This window comes from Lemur catta, chromosome 11 (genome assembly GCF_020740605.2).
Source record: "Lemur catta isolate mLemCat1 chromosome 11, mLemCat1.pri, whole genome shotgun sequence".
In the NCBI taxonomy this organism is placed as follows: domain Eukaryota; kingdom Metazoa; phylum Chordata; class Mammalia; order Primates; family Lemuridae; genus Lemur; species Lemur catta.
Window position 1 is genome coordinate 76,493,806 of NC_059138.1, and position 21,239 is coordinate 76,515,044.

The 21,239-nt window shown below is 49.9% G+C and overlaps 1 protein-coding gene across 4 annotated transcripts in view; it reads left to right on the forward strand.

Moving 5' to 3' along the window:
• Window positions 1-21,239, forward strand: part of MINDY4 (MINDY lysine 48 deubiquitinase 4) — a 111,587-nt gene that overhangs the window by 48,544 nt on the left and 41,804 nt on the right. For all 4 annotated transcript variants that reach the window (XM_045565148.1, XM_045565149.1, XM_045565151.1 and 1 more), the window contains 6 exons: window positions 458-516; window positions 5,581-5,687; window positions 8,019-8,135; window positions 9,530-9,618; window positions 18,899-19,000; window positions 20,606-20,669. In XM_045565148.1, the coding sequence (XP_045421104.1) occupies window positions 458-516; window positions 5,581-5,687; window positions 8,019-8,135; window positions 9,530-9,618; window positions 18,899-19,000; window positions 20,606-20,669 (538 nt within the window). The remainder of the gene's footprint in view (window positions 1-457; window positions 517-5,580; window positions 5,688-8,018; window positions 8,136-9,529; window positions 9,619-18,898; window positions 19,001-20,605; window positions 20,670-21,239) is intronic.

Sequence of the window (21,239 nt, forward strand, 5' to 3'; positions counted from 1 at the left end):
ATTTCAGAGCTTTCTTATAAATGGCTATTGATGGCTTGAGAAGACAGCTGGGAGAGAGGAAATAAACAAACAAAAAAACCCCATAGAGATGAGATGAAAAAATTCTGTGCAATGATTACAAGAACTTGATTTATTTTTGTATGTGTTTCCTAGCAGTATCTCAGTGACATCAGTGAGACAGGCTTACATTCAGTGTCAAACTACAGAGTTTACCATCTTATATTGGCTGGTGTGTGTGGCTTGTCATCAAAACACAGAATTGACAGGCACCGTGGGGCCATTTGGTCTCAACCCCTCTGAAACCTGTGGCCAAGAGAGGAGGAGTGCCCTGTTCAAGGCACACACAGAGAGGCAGGGCCAGAGCTAGAGAAACTTGTCTCCTGAATCCCCACCCAACACTCCTTCCAGTCTTCTCTGCTGTTTGTACTCTGGTACATTGACATTTTCTTTTTTCCAGGAAAAATCAGTTGCTGGCATCTCACAAGGCGGATGGTGAGCTGGGTGCCCTACAGCTTGGTAGGTGCCGTGGGTGCCTCTGTGTTGTGCCCATCAAGGCCCAGGGGGTCCTTGTTGGCGCTGTGTGGGAGGTGGTGGTGGGGGGGCTCCTTTTCTCCCACCTGGCCTCAGTGAGTATAGCAAGTTTCTCTCTTTTTTGTTGGTGTCTTCTACTGCCTGTCTTTCCTGAGAAATAAGAAGTCTGCTCATTTCTGGATCCACACTGCGGGGCTGGAGAAGACCTTCCTGCATTTGGAGTTTCTTTTAGGCCTTCTAGAACCTATTAAGGTCTCCAAAAGACAGTTCTCAGTGAGAATATTAGTATAGCTCTGCCTGGGAAGGTCCATCCTTTTTAAAAGTTTATCAACATATTATTGAGGTATAAAATGCAAACATTGAAGTGTACCAAGTCTGAAGACCTTAAATGTTCAGCTCTGTGCATTTCTGCTTAATGTGTCCAGCTATGTAACTAACTGCTCTCCAAGATCAAGATAGAGAACATTTCCTTCCACTCTTTAGTCTTGAAGCAACTTTTTTTTTTCTCTATTTTTTTTGTAATTCTCTACTCCCCATAGACTGATGTGCTTGCAGGGCTTGGCAAAAGCAGCTGTATATTGAAGATGTCCAGTCCAAGGATTGGATGCGAAAGGATGAGGCTTAAGTAGTCCTGTCATTTGCTCTTCTTCTGGAAGCCAGCAGTTTACCTGTTGGACCATTTTGGCAGACAAGAGCTGTTCATATGCTTTTCTTCTCCCTTTGAAGCACCCCCTTTTAAACTAAAGGAAAAAAGCCATGCCCCCCTTTAGAAGTTCCATGTGTGATACTTGCAGTCTGACAGTTTGCTTTGATGAAGTTGAAAGAGAGGGACAGGTCTCTGGACAGTGGAGGTAGGGGTTTGTTTACTCTGTGTAACTCCTTAGAGGTAATGAATCTTGAGAGTTTTAATCACCAGAATGGCTAGTGGGGATTGTTCGGCCTACGTAGGAGCCAGGAAGCGCTGGCATCTGAAGCCTTTCTGTGTAGCACCGCACTTTGAAATTTTCCAATGAATCCACTTGTGTTTGGTCACAAAGCAAAGCAGCTCCCAACCTTCTGAACCCAGAAAGCTTCTACTGGAAGGAAGGCTTTTAGCAATTCTCAGAAGCCAGCTGTTTGAAGTGTGTGTGGGGGTGGGGGTTGTGAGTGTGCGCACATGTGTGTGCATGTTTTCCAGAGGGAGGCCAACCCCCTCTTTGCTAGTGGCTCAGCTAATGATTTAGAAAAGGAGGAGGAGAAGGATAAGGGACCCTGGAACCCAGTCCCTGAGAGAACGTAATGAAAGAGAGAAGAGGAAAGAGAGGACTTGGGGAGGAGGCGGTGTAGAAACAAGGAATTGAATTCGGTTGGAGGAACAGCACTTCCTTTTCCATCCCAATTCATTTTACTTTGATTCAATTCAGCAAACTTTTGTTAGCAGTTACCTGCTAGGGCATATGCAAGGCTGTGTTGAAAGCAGACAAGGTGAATCAAAGGTGGCCTAGCCTTTTTGGAGGGCAGGGTTGGGTGGAACAAAGGGAGAAACGTGTCCTCCCACAGCATCACACGAAGCAGGTGCCCAGCAGTGCTTAACTGCTTCAAGAGATAGATGTGTAAGCAAAGTTCTGTGGTGGGTTCCGGAAGTTTCCACAGTGAGTTGGCATTTAGGCTGGACTTTGAAGGATGAGCAAGGTCTTGCCAAATAGAGATGTGGAAGGAACCACATGAGCCTGGAGTGTTCGAGAGAGAGATTGGCTGGGGGTGACTGGCCTACAAGGGAAGGTCCTGGGGTCAGTGGAAGATGAGGCTGGGGGCAAGGCTGGGCCAGGGCAAGGATGATTTTGAGTGCTGTGCTAAAGAGCTGGGCTGTAAGTCATTGGGCAGTAAGGAGCCCTGGAAGATTCGGTGCTAGTGAGGAGGATATCCAGGCATGCATTCAGGGGCTACATCTAGATTTGGGTGTAGAATGGATTTTAGAGGTATGAGCCTGGATGTTGGGAGACAACTGGTGAGGGGGCTCTGGAAATAGTCCAGAGAAGGGTGATGAGAACCCCATTACCTGGGAAATCCTGTGGGTATTTCAGGGCCCTCCTCAAGTGTTGCCTCTAATGGGAAGCGTCCCTGACCCATTATGACCCTCTTCCCTTCTGTTCTTAAAACCCTTGAACTATTTCAGCACTATTGTGTTATATTACAATTTGTTTTGGGGCTCTGTCTTCCCCACTGGGCAGTGAACTCCGTGAATGCAGGGGTGGTGCTGTAGTCATCTCGGGACCTCCTCTGTCTCACGTTGTTCCTAATATATCATGGATGTTCAATGAAGCACTTGATAAGCAAATAGAAAAATAATGACATATTCCTGTAACAGTGGAGAGAGAAAGGTGGGGGTGGGGGGACAGATATGAGACATTCTGGAGGCAGGATAATCCAGAGGCTGGGGTGGCTTGGCAGGTGGGAGAGGGCTGAGGTTTCAGCCTGGGGCACTGGTTGGGGGGTAGAGGAGAGGTGGAATAGAGGAGAGCACCCCTGGAGGGATGCCAAATTTCTGGTCTTGGGCACTTCTAGAAGATGTCTTGTGGTCAGTGAGAGATACTGCACAGGCTCCTAGAAAAGAGCTATATGGGTTGTTCTCCCTATAGAATCCATAGGTGAACATCATTCCTCTTGGTATCTTTGACTCTCTCTTGAAATGAAATGCAATTATTAATACTCTGTGTCTGTGTATGTGTATTTGTGTATTTTTTTTTTTTTCTTCTTTCTCCAAAGAGTACATAAAATGGTATGGGAAACAAAACTCCTTGCTTCTTTTCAACCAGACATTTATACCAGGACCTTAAAAATAGCATTCTGAAACCACTGGCATTTGCTAACAGTTTTGTCTGCATGGCCAACATGTCATTCTGGAGCATTTTGTTTTTCCCTTGCATGGCGGTCGCACCACATCTGGGCCTGAGGCCTGCTTTGTGGTCCTAAACCAACTCCCTGCACTGGGATCAATTCCTCCCTGTAGAAGCCAAGGGAGGCTTCCTCCTTCTGGGGGCCCCCCACTGTCCTGTGTTCCACCTGGTCTTCTTCATCTGGGCCCCCAGCCTCTATTCCCAGGCTTACTTTGTGGGGCACAGGCAGAGCATGTTTTAGGCCTGGCTCCCTCCCTGACAACCTCAGACTAAACTGAAATCTCCACATAGGCTCCACACTTCCATGACCTTCTGTCCCCATAAGCAGCCATTCTCTTATGATTAATCTATATCTTTTTCTTGTCTATGTTCTTGCTAAATGTGTAGTGTTGTTTTGTGTGCATGTATTTTTACTTGATGTAAATAGTATTGTGTTATATATCTCATTTGGTTTCTGACTTTTTCTACCCAGCACCATGTTTTTAAGCTCCATTCATGTTGCTGGGTGAACATCTGGTTTTATTTCAAGTTATTTGTGTGAAGCCATGGTCACAGGGTAGGTTTTTCAGAGACCCTAACTAAGAAGGATTCTCATTTAAATTCAGATTCTTACTTAAATTCCATACTTTTTTTTCTGGCCAAAGGTAATTCTGTCTGCGTATTCAGTAGGATCAAGTCTCTAGGAGTTTGCCTTGTGCTGTGGCTGGTTCTCCTCCAGGGGAAAAAAGGAGGCTGTAGAATAAGATATAACGTGTGTGTCCAGGGAATGTTGGGTTTTGATACCACGCTCCACTCAAACAGGCCCACTCTGGTAGACTCCTCTTGGGAGCCAAATTCATGGAGCCAAGGCCTTAGCTACTCTCTGGAGTCCACTCTGCCCAGATGTGCCAGCGCCATTGCCTTGGCATTGTGTTTTCTTGGGTCCTTCACCTGAGTGTTCCGGGGAGTGCAGTGGCCGTGGGTATAGTGGCGAGGGTGCCTCGGCCAGCTGGGAAGTCACAGGCTGGTGCTACCAAAGACTCAGGTGGGACCCTCTCTGAGCCCAGTTGCCCTGTGTTAGTTCATTTGAGTTGCTATAAAGGAAGTACCTGAGGCTGGGTCATTTATAAAGAAAAGAGGTTCATTTGGCTCACAGTTCTATAGGCTGCACAAGAAACATCGTCCCAGCATCTGCTTTTGGTGAGGATTTCAGGGAGCTTCCAATCAGGGTGAAAGGCGAAGGTGGAACAGATGTGTCACATGGCAAAAGAAGGAGCAAGACAGGGAGGAGGTGGGGCCAGGCTCTTTTAAACAACCAGCTCTCTTGTGAACTAATAAAGCGAGAACTCACTCATTATCATGGTGAGAACACCAAGCCATTTGTGAGGGATCCACCTGCCATGACCCAGACACCTTCCACCAGGCCCCACCTCCAACACTGGGGACCAAATCTCTTATCATGCTCCAACTGTGGGATGGCTACATCTGGAATATGGCTTAGTGTTTCTTCTGGAGGTTCAGGGGAGGCAGGATGGCAGAGTGTCTAGGAGTTGCCTGAGTTTTTACTCTGTCTTTGCCACTTTTCATTTGCTGACTTGGGGCCAGTTACTTAATTCTTCTAAGCCTCAGTTTTCTCATCTGTAAATAGGGTAATTATCCCTTTGTAAGGCTGTCGAGGGGGTTACATGATAAAATCCAGGTGGTCAATAAATGTAAGCTACAATAGTGATGATATGCTATTATTATTATTTTATTAGGCATGGTTACATTTTCTTTTCTAATTCATGTTTGTCCTCTTCATGTTTGTCCTTAGGAGGATGAACTTGCTTATCATGCCCATGTTTTTTGTGAGCAATGTGTCTGAGCTAGGCTTTTCTGGGCCTAGCTCAGTGGCTTAGGCCCTAGGCACTTGTTTCACTGCACGTCCATGTGTGGAACTTTCTAGTGGGCCAATAGCTAAGTCCTGCCCAACAGCAACCTCGTGGCATGAACAGAGAGGGGTCATGACAGGAGTAAGGTCTGTCTCATTCTGCTTTCCTGGGAGCCCCAAAGCAGAGCTGGGGTGAATGGTGGAGGAGCCCTCCTTTCTCTAAGCCTTCTCCAAAATTATCTATGCTCACAGTGCTCAATCACTTCATAGTCTGTTCTCTGTGAGGCATAACGGGGGGCTCACATGTCCATGGTTTTCTTTCAGAGGATGTGGAGGATGATATGGTAAGGGAAGAAGTCATCCTATGCCCAGTCCCATCAATACTCAAGCTGCAGACAGAGTCAAAGCCAATCGACCTCTTAGTAGCAAAGGTAGGTGTCAACTTAAACGTGTAAGAGACTCCCATGTTCAAAGTGTCTTGATACGAATTGATGAGGATGATGCGATTTTGATCTTCCTGGCTTAATCCATCTCATTGTAATCTCTTGGTCATTGTTGAAATGGAAATTTGGGTGTGATGCATAAGAAAACCTGAACCAACAGTGTGGAAAACTGTGTTCCAGTCCTGGCAGCTCCCTTTCTCTCTCCAAGACAAAAGTGAGGGAGGAGGGTATACTCCCCCCATGCAAACACTGCAGGACCCAGTTATTTTACTGGCCCAGAGCTGCTGTACCTCATCCCTACTGGCCATGGCCAGGGTGGCCTCACCCTCCCTGTGGTCAGAGGTTCCTGTGGGATGGAATGTCACTCTTGCTTTCCTCCCCTGGCCTTCAACCGGGATCCAGGAGGAAAAATAAAATTCCTGGGAACACAGCTGACCTCCTCTTCTACCTTTTGCATATTTACTCTGCACACTGATCAAAAAATAAAAGATTTTTGTAGAGGTTTTGTCCTTTCCCTCCCTTCTCCCTTCCCTCTCTCCTTCTCCCTCCCCTCTCTCCTTCTCCCTTCTCCCCCCTCCCCTCTCCTTCTCCTCCCTCTTTTGAAGCCACAGAGGGTCAGACACATTTAAATGGCCCCAAACCTGGTAGTAGGTGCTCTAGCCTTCCATAGCCACAGGGCCGTGATGGCCAGAGTGCTCCCATTTGGGGAAGGGCCCTTAGAGGCTCCTCAAGATCACCCAGCAGTAGCATCTCCAAAAGCAGCTGGAAAAAGTGAGGCCCACAGTGGGAAAATGAGAGCCCTGGGCCCTTGGCCTTGAGGGCAAGTGGAGTCCAGGTTTCCAGGCTCTGTCGACCATTCTGTGCCTGGCTGGGAGCTGTCATTCGGTAGGTAAGAGAATGGAGATGGGGTTCAGCCAGAAAACTGAAGTCTGCAGTTTCTAGGCTCTCAGGAAACTCAGGTCAAATACATGGATGATTATAATTGGCACAAGGAGGGGAACCAGGCCTTGACAGATGAATGCATGCATCCTCTCTCTTGTGTGCCACCAGCCCACATTTTGATGGCACGTGGACAAATGCTTCTGTCACAGAGATTTTCCTTACACTTAATAAAAAAAAAAAAAAAAAGAACTGATTCTAGTGGAAAATAATCTGAGTCTGTAGGAAAGGTCTGACACAAAGAGGGGGTGCAAAGAGGTGGCTACAGAATCTGCCTCTTGGTCTTGGGGCTCACTTGAGGCTTCAGAGACCCCCTCAGATGTAAAACCATGGCAGAGAGAGAGGGCAGGCCCGCCAGGAAGAGCTGGCAGGAGAGGCTCTGCCTTCCCACTGAGGGCCTGTCAGTGGGGAAGGGATTGACCGTTTCTGAGGCTCTGTGGGTGGTGTTTAGGTTAATGGGAGACGAACAGTGAGCTTGTTAGCAGCTAGAAATCTGGAGAAGACGAAGCTGTAGAAAAATGGAGGAGCTGCCTTGGCAGGCAGTGGGAATCCCTTCTTGGGCGGTTGGGGTGCTCAGACAGGGTTTGTGGGGCTTCATAGAGGGGATTCTTACATGTGATAAAGGGTTGTACTAGAGCAGGAGTCAGCACGCTTTTCTGTGAAGGGCTAGATAGTAGATTTTTGGCTTTGTTGACCACGCGATCTTTGCTGCAGTGATTCACCTCTGCCCTTGTGCTTTAAAAGCAGCCATAGACAATATGTAAACAAATGGGCATTGCTGTATGCCAGTAAAACTTTATTTACAAAAGAGTGGGGGGAGTGGATTTGGCCTGTGAATCATAGTTTGCTAACCCTGTACTAGAGCAGTGGTTCTCAACCCTGGCTGCACAGTGGAATCATAGGGGGACGTATAAAACTATTGATACTGGACTCTCATCCCCTGCAATTCAGATTTAATTGGCCTGGCATGTTGCCTGAGCATCAGGATGATTTTAAAGGGCTTCCTAGGTGATTATAATGTGAGGTTGGGTTTGAAAACCTCTAGTTTTTCCTGTGGAGGATCAGAGGAGCTCCAAGATCCTTTGAAAAACTAAAATTTTGTGTTTCAAGGTCTCTGTAAGGAGCCTACAAAGATTTTGGCTCACGTCAGCACAGGCTGGTTTGGTTTAAAGATATTCCATAGGTAATACCCTCAGGGTTGAGTTTCTGTTTCCTCAAATATGAGAAGAATGGGCTTGTAAAATAAAAAGAAAAGAGATAACCCTGTTAGAAAATGTACGGCTGTTAGAATTCAAGACCAACTCCTGTGGGAATATTCACACCGAGCATTGTATTGTTTGCTTTTAAAACAACCAATAAAACTCTCTCTTCTTTTCCTAGGAAATAAAGACCCTTCTGTTTGGTTCCAACTTTTGCTGTTTCAATGAAGAATGGAAACTTCAGAGTTTTTCCTTTAACAACACAGCCTCGTTAAAGTACGGCATTGTGCAGAAGAAGGCAGGTTGCTCTTAAGTTTCCCAGTGCCCTTTCTGCCAGGTATCTCATGGAGTGGTGAGGGTGCCTCTCAGTTTGGTCAGTCCTTCAGGCATTAGCTGGGCTATCCTGGGCCAGCCAACCCCATACATGCTGAGTTGTCACTGGGCACAGCCATACTTCTTGTGTGGCTCGTGGAACAAGAGCTGGGGAACAAGACCCTCTGCTTTGCACATGGATTTAAGGAGCACTTTCTGTGAGTGGTGCATGATGCTGGGATGTTTAGACAGGGGGAAGAAGGAGGCCCTGAGTCTGGTTGGGGGCATTGGAGGGGCCTTCTTAGGCTGAACATCAAGAAATGAACAGGATTTTTCAGGTGGAGCTAGAGAAAGGGCACTCCAGATAGGTGGCAGCATGAATGAAGGGGAGGCTGTATGAAAGTCTAGGGGCTACAGGAAAAAACAAAAGGATGAAGTATGTGGAGCAGGTGCTTGAAGAGGAGGATGTGATAGAAGCCGGGCAAATGTAGGTTAATGGTGGCAGGCTTTGAATGTGGCTTGCATACATTTCCCAAGTTATACTCATTAAGGGCCCGAAGATATGTTAAATGTAGGATCTAAGAATCAGCAAATGAACAGGGCAGCCAGGTTCCATTTCTCAAGTCCCAGGAGCCTTCCTGCCCCATGCTATCTGAGGAAGAGCCCTAAGACCACCAGTTTCTGACCTTCCCTCACGTAGCCAAGCTGAGCCCATCTTCTTGTGCCCCCACCTCCTTCTCTGACAGTCCCTGAACCTGGATGGGCACTGTTTGTGCTGTTTTGTCCCACTGGCCTTTGCTGATGTGTCCTGGGGGCCAGGCCCTGTGCTAGGCCCTATGATGCCTACAGGGGTGGGCTCCTCAGGGAGCCTTTGCACTGAAGGGTAGGAGGGAGAGAGATACGCCTAATGGGGTGCTGAGGCAGGCCACAAGCTGGGCATAAGAGAGCTCACATAAGTGTAGGCTGCTGAAAGGCTAACTGGCAGCTGAGATGAGCAGGGAAAGCTTCCTGGAGGAGGAGGCCTTTAGGATTGGCCTCAAAGGCTGAGTAGGCAATTAATACCCTCAGCCTATGGACATAGAAACATTTCCCTAGGTGCAGGGAAATCTATGGTGATGTCCTGAGCTTCACACCTGACTGGTCCTGAAGGGTCACTTTTCTCCCAACACACATTGCATATCAGCCTCTTTTTTTAGGGTAGGCACTGGGGCCTTGTCACCCCCTCTCTGTGACTCGGGATCAGTGCATTATGGAAGCAATTGCTACGTCAAAGACAACGTGAGGGCCAAGCCACATAGCGGGGGCCTCGTGATCTGTAACCTGTGGGCAGGGGTTCCTGGGCCAGTTCTCACTGGCAGTAACACATATCATTCTTTGCAGGGTGGTCCCTGTGGGGTCCTGGCAGCTGTCCAAGGCAGTGTCCTACAAAAACTCCTGTTTGAAGGAGATAGCAGAGCCAACTGTGCTCGGTAAGTCAGTGCTCCTTCTGGCGATATCTTCTTTTCCCAGCGCTTCTCCATAGCGTCCAGAAAAAACAAGCAAGGAAGTGTGTGTGTTCCCTGATATTTCCTGTCTTCTGCAGGTCAAGAAAGGAAAGGGTGATGGCAGCTGGTCAGGGCCTGTGCTGACCAGTGTTAAATGGACCTGTGTACACTTGTTTCTAAAAACAGGGAGGGCTGGTCGTTGGTGCTCCATGTGGTAAGGGGCTGCTGGAATGGTATTGAAACCAAGTCCACCCCGTCAGAAGGCAAGCTGCCTGAATCTCTTCCACCCCTACATCAACCTGCTGACCCTTTGACTAAGTCCAGGCCTCTACCCCCTCCCCACACTGTCTCCTCTCTGCCAACAGCCGTGACTAACATTCCAGGCAGCCTCACAGTACACTGCTTCCACTCCCTGCAGCCATTCATTTTCACACAGTGTTCGCACTGGGTGCCTCGTTCTCATTCTCGTTCGTTCAGTATGCATTCCTGGAACCTCTTTGTGCAGGCACAAGTGACATAGGGGAAAATAAGATGCGTGTTTTCTCCAGAAATGCTCTGTGAGGTTGAGAGACAGATAGAGAACCATAATCCTACACCATAGTTGGTGCCGTGATGAAAGTCTTGGCAAGGTGCTGGCCAGGGCTGCAGGCTGGCAAGGCTTCCCTGAGGAGGCATCCTGCTTCCCTTCCCTGCCCAAGTGCCCAGTTACCAGCTTGTGCTGGTCGCCCTTGGAGTTGTAGAACTTCAGTCATTTGCTCTTTTTTCTTTTACACTTCTAGTTGAAATATCACATACATACAGAACAGTGCGCTACTCATATGTATTCTGCTTAATGAATGATCACAAAACCACCATGAACTTATGTTCATCATAGCTGTGAACTTATTACCTAGATCAAGAAAGAAAATTCTTCAGTACTCCAATCCTCCTGCTCCTGCCTAGTAGGTACCCCCATTCTTCTTTCTAAAGTTATATTACTAATTAAATGGATTTTTAAAACCATAGCTCAATTCCTGAACTATATTGAAAGGTATTTATTCTTTGTCACAAGCATTTCAGAGCCTTTTTTAAAAAAGCCTAGGTGTTACCAAGACAACAAGGCCCCTTCCCCACGTGCTCATGTTCAGACTCCGGGGAGACAGTGTTCACTAGGAGAACGTCTAGCCAAGCTTAGTCCACAAATGAAGCACATTCACCAGCATAGATGATTTTGCCTTAGACAAGGTACAAGTGAAGGTAGCTTTTCCTGCTTGGCATCTTACAATTTTTCTAATGGTTTTACCGAATAATAATCAAGTTATTTTCTCTCAAACCACAAGGTGCTAACCATAAACACAACAACATAACATTTCCACAGCAAGATCTCACTCACCTTGTCCTTATTCTTTTCTTTGCTCCCCTCCTCTTCACACCTGGATCTACCCGCAGTCCTCTTGTCTGATCAGGGTTGTTCCCCACTGCCTGTTCTGGAAGTTCTGCCCAGCAGCATGCTAGGAGGTTTGAGTTTAACGTTGTGGCAGAGACCCTGCCATCGGCTCTCCCTAGTGGGGTCAACACAGTCTTCTGTGCCTAGGAACACTCCTGACTGGGTAGAACTTGCTAAGTGAGAGACCTCTGGCTGTCCTCAGAGGGTGCAGGGATTCTGAGCACATATGGACCACCTGCCTATGTTCCTCCCTTGCATTGAACAAAAGCATGCAGAGCATACTTACCAAGTTCTTAGTGGTATATGCGGCTGAACAAGACGGATATAGCCTTGCCCTCCTGGCACCAACAGTTGAACAGGAAAACATATGGATGGGCAGTTATAAGTTAAAAGGGGCATGCAGGATGCTAAGAGTTCGCTGGGACACAAAAGGATCAGGGCAGGCTTTCTGGAGGGGCGACATTTCAATCTTACTGAGATCTGAAGGATGATCAGAACCCCTGATCACCTTCATGCACATTCTTGCACACTCCTGTTCCGCACTTCCTAGCAAATATCCTCAAACTCCTTGCTGGGCCCACAGGCCTGTGTGCTCAGGCACTCTGCCTGCTGGCTCCTCCCACTGCTCAGAGGCCATGGCTTCATGGAGGCCTTTCACTGACCTCCCCAGTTAAGATAAACCCAAGCCCTGCCTCTAATAACTCCACTCCTAATTGGTGCTCTTGTTCATTGGTGTCGCTACCTGTCCATGTCTTCCCCCTGTCCCCAGAGCACAAGCCCCATGAGAATGGGGCCTGCTTGGGCTGTCTGGTTTGCAGCTGGATCTCTGGCATCCAGCCCAGTGCCTAGTCTGCAGAAGAGGCCCTTAGAATTTTTGTTGAATGAACGCATGGACAAATGAATGAGTTATCCAGACAAACAGGGAGGGGAGGCAGAATGGTATTCCAGTAAAGAGAACAAGATGTCCAAGGCCTGAGGGCAGAGAGAGGAGTGAAGGGTTGCCTGGGGTGGCCAGGGCAGCGTTTGGAGGGGCAGGGTGGGACCTGGGGCGGTAGATGGGTCAGGGCCATGCTGCCAGAGGGGCCCTGGGCACTGCCAGTTTCTCAAGTCGAGTCTTGGCCTTGGCCCTTGTGGGAGATGCGGTGTCTCATAACCCATTTCAGTCCAATGCCCCTTCAGAGTTGCTTTTCCACTCCAGTTTTGGACTTCTGGGGGAAGTTGTGGATGATTTCCCAACAGTCAGGAGGAAGTTTTTCAGTTGCTTCCAGGAAGGGCTGATTCTACTCAGGCCACAAGTAGAATGTCACCCACCGCACCCCCCTAAGGGGATGTGAGAGCTTTTGTATCTCCCAGGCCACACCCTTGGGGGCAGAGTTCTGTTCTCCACGCCAGAGAGGACAGCCAGGGCTTGAAAGGCAGAAAGCCTTCCAGATTGGGATCCCAAGGCGGGCTCTGGGTAGAAAGAAAACTGTGCCAAGCTATGGGGAGTGAGGTTCTCCACCTCCCGTTGTCAGCCAGGCAGGCTCTTGCCAAGCGATGACTGAGGCCCTCATTTGTATTGACAGGTATCTGTTTAAGCACATATTAGTTTTGCCAGGGCTCTGCTGGGGGGAAGGGAGCAGGAGGAAATGCAGCTTGGCCCTCGGTAGTGCCCTGTCTGCTAGGACCCTGTGAGAGGAGCTGGGCTAGCCTGAGTGAAGTCTCTCAGGGGCCAGTTCTGTGTGTGTCTGCAGTCCAGGGATGACGGGGCTGGGCTGTGGGTGTGGGAGGGGAGGAGGAGGAGAGAAGCAGCAGCTGCTGGCCTGCTGGGGGTTATGTTATGGGCAAGGGTGTGCCTGGTGGGAGCAGCCCGACTCTGCAGGGGAGGCTGCCTGGCTGGACCAGAGGAGGTCTGTGCCACGGCCAGGAGAGCTCAGCCTGCTGGTGAGGGCTGCCTTCTCCAAGGAGCCTGGAAGGATTCGTGGTGTAGGAGAGTGACCTCTCCTTTCTTTGGAGCCCTGCAACTCTGGGTGGTGCTTGTAATTGCCCCCTCTTGCACCTCCACCCCCTGCTGCCCCCAGCATAACGGTGCTGTGCCATGCAGGTGGAGCCATAGCAGGCTGGCTTTCTGCTCCCGCAGACCTCATGGCAGGCCTGAGGAGCCCGTTATTTATACTCAGCTGAGAGGGAGGAGTGGAGAGCTGGGCTTGGTCACCGGGGCTCTCGGAAAAAACCTGAGGGGACTTAGGAAGAGGTGTCTCAGCGTGATAAGCTGAGGAGGTCCCAGAGACCCTCTCCCCTGACCCCAGCGAGGACACCCCTCCTCCTGGTGGTAGGTGTACCGTGGGCCACAGGCACCAGGTGCCCTCCCCACCCTTCCCATCCTGAGTTTCCTCCTCCCACTCCCTGGACCTGCCTCAGGGGCTGTAGGTAGATAGGGAGTGGGGAGGGAGAACCCTCCCAGGGACAGGTGAGGGCTTGGGTCAAGCAAAGACCAGGGGAGCGAGGGGCCCGTGCTTGAGGCCAAGAGAAGAGAAGGCGGGTGGAGTGTGTGTTGCTGCTTTGCCGAGGCCCTGCAAGTCAGAGGCCACAGCAAGTCCTCCTTGCCAAGTGGGTGGGGTCTAGCCTGTAGGTGTTGGTGCCCAGGTGGGAGGGGAGGTGGAGGGTGCTGAAGAGAGCACTGGACCGGGTCGGGACCTGGAGTACAGTCCTGGGTGGGGGAGCAGGACCTCACTTTCTTCATCTGTGAAACAGGAATAGTACTCTCTGGCCTGCCTAAATTGGACTCAGTAAGAAAGTATGAAGTCCTTTGTAAATATCTTCAAGGACTGTGCAAGAAAGCAGTACCATCAAACTCAGCCTGCCATGGTACAGATGGGGAAACTGAGGCCCAGAGAGGGGAAGATGCTTGCTCAGGGTCGCACCTGGCATCCCTGGCAGGGTTGAGACTGGCACATGATGTCTGTCTGTCACACCAGTGCTGCTGTGCCCTGCAAGAGACAGGGAGCAATGGGGGTCCTGGGAGGCCAGAGGGGCCACTGCAGCGGAGGCTGAGGGCCGTGAGTTTTAGACACCCCATCGCTGGACACCCATTCAGACTCTTAGTGACCAAGGGGTGGCTCTGTTCATGAAGGGCTTCTCAGCAGCACCTCCCTTTTGCCCTACTTTAGAACAAAATCAGTGCAGACGAGTATGGAGAGTAACATAGCAAACAGCTGGGGAGCCCCTGCCTCCCGTTGGCCGAGGGAAACACTTGGTCTTTTCAGGAACCACCCTCAGTCCCCAGCTCCTCTGGTTTCATTGACTTATTTATACATTTTTTATGTCGGTTGATTGGGTTATTGACGTTCTTGTACTGGCTGTCTGTGCTTGGTTGGGTGTGAAACTTTACCATCCCTTTTGACTCTGAAATTCCAGGATTCCATAAATGATCCAGCTTTAAAAAAACCAAGGCGAGCGCTTCTGTTCTCTTCAGGAACACCACGACGACCCACATGCCATGCATCTGCAGCTGGCGAGCTCTAGGCCCCCGGAAAGCTCAGGACCTGTGTGCCCTGAGCCCTGTACATTCCTCCTTCCCCCCATGCTGGGTCTGGAGGCCCCCTCCTCAAACTTCCCCACAGCTGACAGGGACATAGTTCTGTGAAAGCAGAAGGAGGATGGGCTCGCATCCTCCAGGGAAGTCATGCTGAAATAAAGGCTTCTTGGCAGCGGCAGTGTTTTTTCTGCAGGGCTGTCTGGCTTCATTAAGACTCATTCCATCAGGCCAGCAGCCGGCCTCTCCTCAGTCGGGAAGGACAGAGCTAGGTGGCAGGACTCGGTGTTTTTCCACTTGAGAAGGGAAGAGATGATGAGTTCTTATTCATCCTCAAGGACTGGAGAGAGCCATGGACCAGGAGGGGCCCCCAGAGGCTGGTGCAGATCTGAGAGTCGGAGGTCTAGAGAAGTCCTCATCAAATTTTCACTTTCCTTCTGGAATTGGGCAGTTTGAGGCCAGAGGAGGAGGGGCCCTTGCCCAGAGCCCCCACGAACAGTGGTAGCAGACCCAGGCTTGGAGTCCAGGTCCTGTGGCCCAGACCAGCCTTCTTCCCACCCCTCCCATAGCTGTTGACCCTGAGAAGGAGCAGAAGGGGTGGAGTAACCCGCCTGTGCTCATTGCCAGCTCCTCCCTGAATTGTCTGTAGACTCAGTTCACATGGGCACATCAGAGTGGACAGGTGAGGCTATTTTGAGATAATTAGGGTAGAAACACCTCTTTAATCTGAAACATTTGGATAATTCAGGCAAAAGCAGGATGTATTACTCCCCAAGATAATTTATTCCCTCCATCCCTAGATAAATGTCTTTATCCTGAACTTCTCCTATGAAGAATTTGACTTTTTTTTTTTTTTTTTTTTGAGACTGCGTCTCACTCTATTGCTGGGCTAGAGTGCAGTGGTACCATCATAGCTCACTGTAGCCTCAAACTCCTGGGCTCAAGTGATTCTCCTGCCTCAGCCTCCCGAGTAACTGGGACTACAGGTGCACGCTACCATGCCTGCCTAACATTTTTTTTTATTTTTTGTAGAAACAGGGCCTCACCATGTTGCCCAGGCTGGTCTTGAACTCCTGGCCTTAAGAGATCCTCCCACCTTGGCCTCCCAAGCTTCTGGGATTACAGGCGTGAGTCACCACACCTGGCCTGGAATTTGATGCTTAAAGAAACTTCTCTTGGTTTAAGGGCCTGGCCAGGTGCCAGCCTCCTGGGAGGAGTTTGGCAGACATGTGTCTGACTGATCAGGCAGTGCAGGACCTGACTGTCATCGGGGTTCCACTTGTGAAGGCAGGCACTAAGCCCCCTGGTGAAGCTCAAGTCTGGGTGACTCAGGTACACAGTGCTTTCCTCTGTTGTCATCTTGGGGCTCTTGAGCAGCCACACAGCCCTGTCTACACTGGGGCAAGTTAAATGACAGAATGCCAAGGCCAGAATGATGCTTAAGGGACCTCTGACCCGTTGCCCGCATTTGTAGGTGTGCAGAGAAGTGAAGGCCAGGGAGGGCAGGGGCTTCCCCAAAACCTGTGAGCCAGGAATGCAGCCCAGGCCTCTTAGTTGTCTGGCCATTGCACTTTCCCATCTCTGCTGTGTTTTCTGGAAAGCTGTGTCTCAAAAGAGAAAGCTGGAGAAGGCCCAGGGAGGGATGGAGAGACTGGCAGAGTTACTAACCAGAAGCCAGTCGAAAGAATGAGGACTTATGCATAGAGGATGTGGAGGTTTAGAGGGGCTCTAAGCAGAGCCTGTGAGATGGGGAGCCAGGTCAGGCCTAGGAGCAAGATGTCTTGATTCTGTTGCACAGTGCTGAAAAGACAGGATCGAAGGAAAGGGGATATTAGTTCCTAAAACCAAGTGCCCAAGACAATTGGTTCTACTTCCCCAAGTTCTCCTTCCTTCTTCAATGGTTATTTTTTCCAGTTTTTACTAACTATATATGTTGGCTTTTAAAATCTTATTTGTTACTATACTGAGAAGCTTCCAACTGAGGATTATCTGCTTCAGTAAGTTAGCGTGGAACACAGCGTTTGAAAGTTGTCTCCTTAATTCCAAATACAGAGCTTTTCCAGCGTTTAAATGTTCTAGGCAGAGAATACAACCCAGGCATAATTTTGCACAGATCCTACCCCTGTTAAGGGTTTTAACTGGGGAGCACTGGTCATACTTGTGGTGCAGGAAGACCCTCCCAAGCCCCTGCTCCCCCTACCCTGTGAGTATGTGCAGTGGAGATTGGAAAGGGGGCGAGATGCAGCAGAAATGGTGGGACCCTGGCTGTAGCAGCTCAGCTGAGAGCAGGACATTCTGATCCAGTACAGGGGTGGGGGAGGATGGGAGGGAGGTACTCAGGATGTACCAGTGGCCCGGCGTGGCCCTCATTTGGATGAGGGCAGGGCATGAAACGAGCCGTGTGGGGTGATGGAGTCCACATTTGTGGGTTCTGAGTCCAAAGAGATAAGCATCCAGTCTTTCCTCCTTTATCTGACAAGGTCTGCTTTCCAGACCCTCCCCCCCTGCCGTCCTTGATGTGGCCTCTCTTGAAACCTAGAGCAATGTTTTTTCACCGTTGTTTTCATAGTGAATGGTGACCTCGGCCAGCGCTCCCAATAGCTCGGGTGTCCGGTTTGGTGATGACATGATTAACTATTTCCTCCAAGGAACACGATGGGCTTCCTGAGTCTACAGAAGTATCAGGCAGTCTACTGTCTTATTTTCTTAAAGTGCTTGAGTGCATGTTGCTTGTCTCATTGCATTTGAAGGGTTTCCAGTGTCTGGGGCTTAGTGTCACTTTCTTATCAGATGTTGGGCCTCATGGCCCAAGTGAGGACTTAATGTTTTCATAAAGGCAATAGTGATTGGTACCATCGAACATTTCACCATATGCCAGGCACTGGGCCATCGACCTTACAAACATCATCTCGTTTAAAGCCATGAGGGAGGTGCAATTGTCATTGCCAGTTTACAGATGGGGAAACTGAGGGACCGCAGTGCTTATTGCCTCTCATCTTGAAGTCATTGGACCACAACAGCCTGGGCGTAGATTGCTGGCTCTGTGTCCCAGGCCCTGGGCAGTGACCACATGTTGCCCAGCACGGTGGGCTATGCCCTGGTCTCTTGGTTTCCTTTCTTCTGCCCTGGAGAGGAGGGACATAGCTCAGCATGGGGCTCAGGTATTATTCGGTGATTGAAAGATTGAAAACACAGAACCCCCTCCTCTGTATTCCTTTGAGCCCCACAGGGTTTTCATCAAGACCTTTCTTTTATTAGGAAGAAAGACTCACTCAAGCTAGCTTTTGTGTGAATTTTTTAAAAATTCACAGGATCTAGGGGCAGGCAAGAAATCTAGCCCTAAGGAGCCCTGGAAATGTGAAATGGAAAGAAATGTCTGTATCTGGCTATTTCCCTTCTTTCCTCTTGTTCACTTCATACACCAGGCACCTCTTAGTTACCATTTTTATTGCAAGAGAGCTGCCTGCCATTTTCAATACTGCTCACTGCCTGACCGCCTTAAACCCTTTGCTCCCAAGACTGCATCATGGCACTCTGTCCTCACTCTGCCCCTGCCTCTTTGACCCTGTCCCCACTTCTCCTGACACCTCAGAGTTCCACAGGGTTCCGTCCTTGGCGGCTACTTCTGCCCTTCCTCTTCCTCCCTCTGGGAAATCTGTACCCAGCCCCAACTCCTGTGCTGGGCTTTCAATGTGTCCAACAGGTTTACCTGGGGATCTGCATGCACCTCAAGCTCAGTAAGTCTGAAGTGCAGCTCATCATATGCCACCACTAGCCCCCTCCACCTAGCCACACACTCCTTATGTCAGTTAGTGGCTCCACTGTGCGCCCACTGAAAATACAGAGGTTGTCATTGAATCCTTCGTATCCCTCCTCCCCGCTCCCTGGATCTAAGTATCCAGCAAGTCCAGCTGTTGACCCGTCAGCACCTGGGAGTGAAGAGCCTGTACAAGCTGGTGTCTCCAGGGGCCCAGATATGGGCATGCCACAGCCAAGGCAGGGCAGTGCCCTGCAATTGCCTGAGATGGCAGCCTTCTGAGCATGCCTGGCTTGGGCCTCCTGCACCCTATCCGAACTCACGGGCCCCACCAAGCCTCTGGAGCTCCTTTGCTCCTGTGGGCACTTTCCTTAGCTTCCTCCTCCTCCTCCTCCAGCCTTGCCTGGGGCCCTCCCTGCAGGCTCCTCCCTGAACTCTCAGCTGCAGAGCCCCTCCTTCCCAGGCTCTGCCTTGGAGTCCCTGGGCTGCAAGTGGCCCCTTCATAGGGCTGGAAGGTCTCAGCCTTGTGTCCCCATGAGCCTAAAAGCATTCCTTTTCTTGTCCTCAGGGGGCTGCAGCCTTCAGATGCCCACAGGACCCGTTGCCTCACCCTGGCCATTGCGGACATTGTGTGGCGGGCTGGGGGCCGAGAGAGAGCTGTGGTCACACTGTAAGTTGTTTGGAGGGCTCTGTTGCTACTGCTCAACTTCTGTTGGCATGGTGGCAGGCAAGCTGGCTGTGTGTGTTCTTGTCCTTGGGGCCTAAGGACCATATCTGCATGCCCTCCAGTACCCAGCCCTGTGCCACATGCTGGGACGGGCCCAAGAGTCAGCCCTGGATTGGGGGAGGCGCCCAGGCCCTCCACGTGGCTGTGATGCCCTCCCTGGGCTCCAGTTCTCATCTTGAAAGGGCGGTCATGTCTGCCTGCCTTCCTCCTGGGGCACCCTGGGTAACCCCTCTGACCCTAGCAGCCAGGTCCCCTCTATATTTCTCTGATCTGAAGGCCTCAAAAAATAGCCCTCAGGTTGAGCCAGTAGTGAGTGACTCTACCGTACTGCTCTTCCCAGTCCCCAGAGCATGCTCCCATTTGCTCTGTCCCTTGGTCCCCATTCTATAGAGGAGGTGACTCAGAGAGGTGAGCTGGAGCCTGGGTCCTGGACTCCATCGCCCCCGACCAGTGTGGTCTTTCCCTGCTGCCTCTGTCCTACCCCGCATAACCCACATAGATGGTGCGCTGGCTTCCAGCCTGACCTGTCACAGTGGGGGCATCACTTTGTCCCAGCTGTGTGGCTAAGCGTTAGTAAAGGAGGTAACTTTTGGGGCCAAGGCCCACACTTTGGAGGGTACATTGGTCACCATAGCATAGTGCTTAAGAGAAGGGAACCTTAGAGGCAGACTCTCGACCTGGTTGCTTATTGGCTGTGTGACCTTAAGCAATTTACTTAACCTCTCTGTGCCTCATCTATTTACTCATTTGCAAAATGGGGATGACAATAATGATAACTTAATAGGGTGATTATAAGAACTAAATGAGTCAATATAAAGAAATGCTATGTAATAAATATAATATCAGTTTAAATCATTTTATTAGTATAAACAGATGATAATAATAAATGTGCTTGCTTAGGACAATATCTGGCATATATTTAGTACTAACCCTGGCTCTTAGATCTGCAGGGCAGCCCTGAGAGCAGATGAGGCAGGAATTCAGTTTCTCCCTGTCTTACACATTAGGAAGCAGAAGCCCAGAGAGGGAGAGGGACAGTGTCTGGTCCAAGGCTACACAGCAGCTAATGGCACAGTGGGCCGCAAACCCAAACCCTCCTCCTAGCCCCTGCTGCATTGGGCTGCGCACCCACCGGGCGCTGTGTCAAAGATGCTGACAGCATGGCGATAGGGGGTCTCAGGACAAAGGTCCGAGTTCCTCAAGTCAGTGAAAATGACAGGCAAGGCAGCATTCCTCAGTCTGGAAATAAATTTGTCATTTGTGGGTGACAGTCAGACTTCCTACCGCCCGGGCTTGGGTTTGGTTATTCCAAGCTCTCCCTCTGCTGTCTTCTTTCCTTTGTTTTTTTTTTTTTTTCTACCCTGCTAGCAGAGTTCTCCTAGCGGGTGAGTTCAAAGTGGGGGAAAATGAGAAACCCTTGGCTCCGTTCTTTGCTCTGGAGCCACTTTCTTATTTGTCCTCATTTAATGACACATGTGGTTTCACCCTGGCTGGAGGGCACAGCTTCTCTCTATGTGCAGGACTCATGCACCTTCCTTTCCTTTTTAGGGCTTCGGGAACACAGCAGTTCAGTCCAACTGGGAAATACAAAGCAGATGGAGTCTTAGAAACAGTACGGCTTTCTGGAAAATTATCACGCAACCTTTGGCTTTGTGTGGGGACTGTCTCCTTTCATATAAGTAAATCCTTCCCTAGCTGGGGATGGGCTGGCCCTCCCTACAGCCCAGGCCCACAGAATCCTTGTCCTGGCATGGGGGTGGGCGCAGATGTCGGGTGGTTTTGGGATGGGCTCTTGCCAGAGCTGGCTTTGTGGCCAAAATGCCAACTGGCTCCCTGTCACCTTGCGGGTGCAGAGCTGCAGTTCCACCAGCAGTCTGTACATCATGCCTTTTGGCTAAGCCCCAGCCTTTTCTCTGTCCTTCTTCATATTTCTTTAGCATCTTCCCTAGGATTGTCATGGGAGGATGTTGGGATGGGGGTGGGATGGAGAGGGAGAAGAAGTTAGGAAGTGGGGAGGAACTCGATAGCATGCAGCACTGGCCATAAAACCAGACCCAAGTAATACAAAGTGAGGGAAAAAATGAGAGACATACACTTTTGTATTTTTGAAAATATGAAAACAGTGAAGTTTTTCAGCCGCCTCTTGCCACCTCTTCACTGAGAATTTTTGCTTTAATAGTTT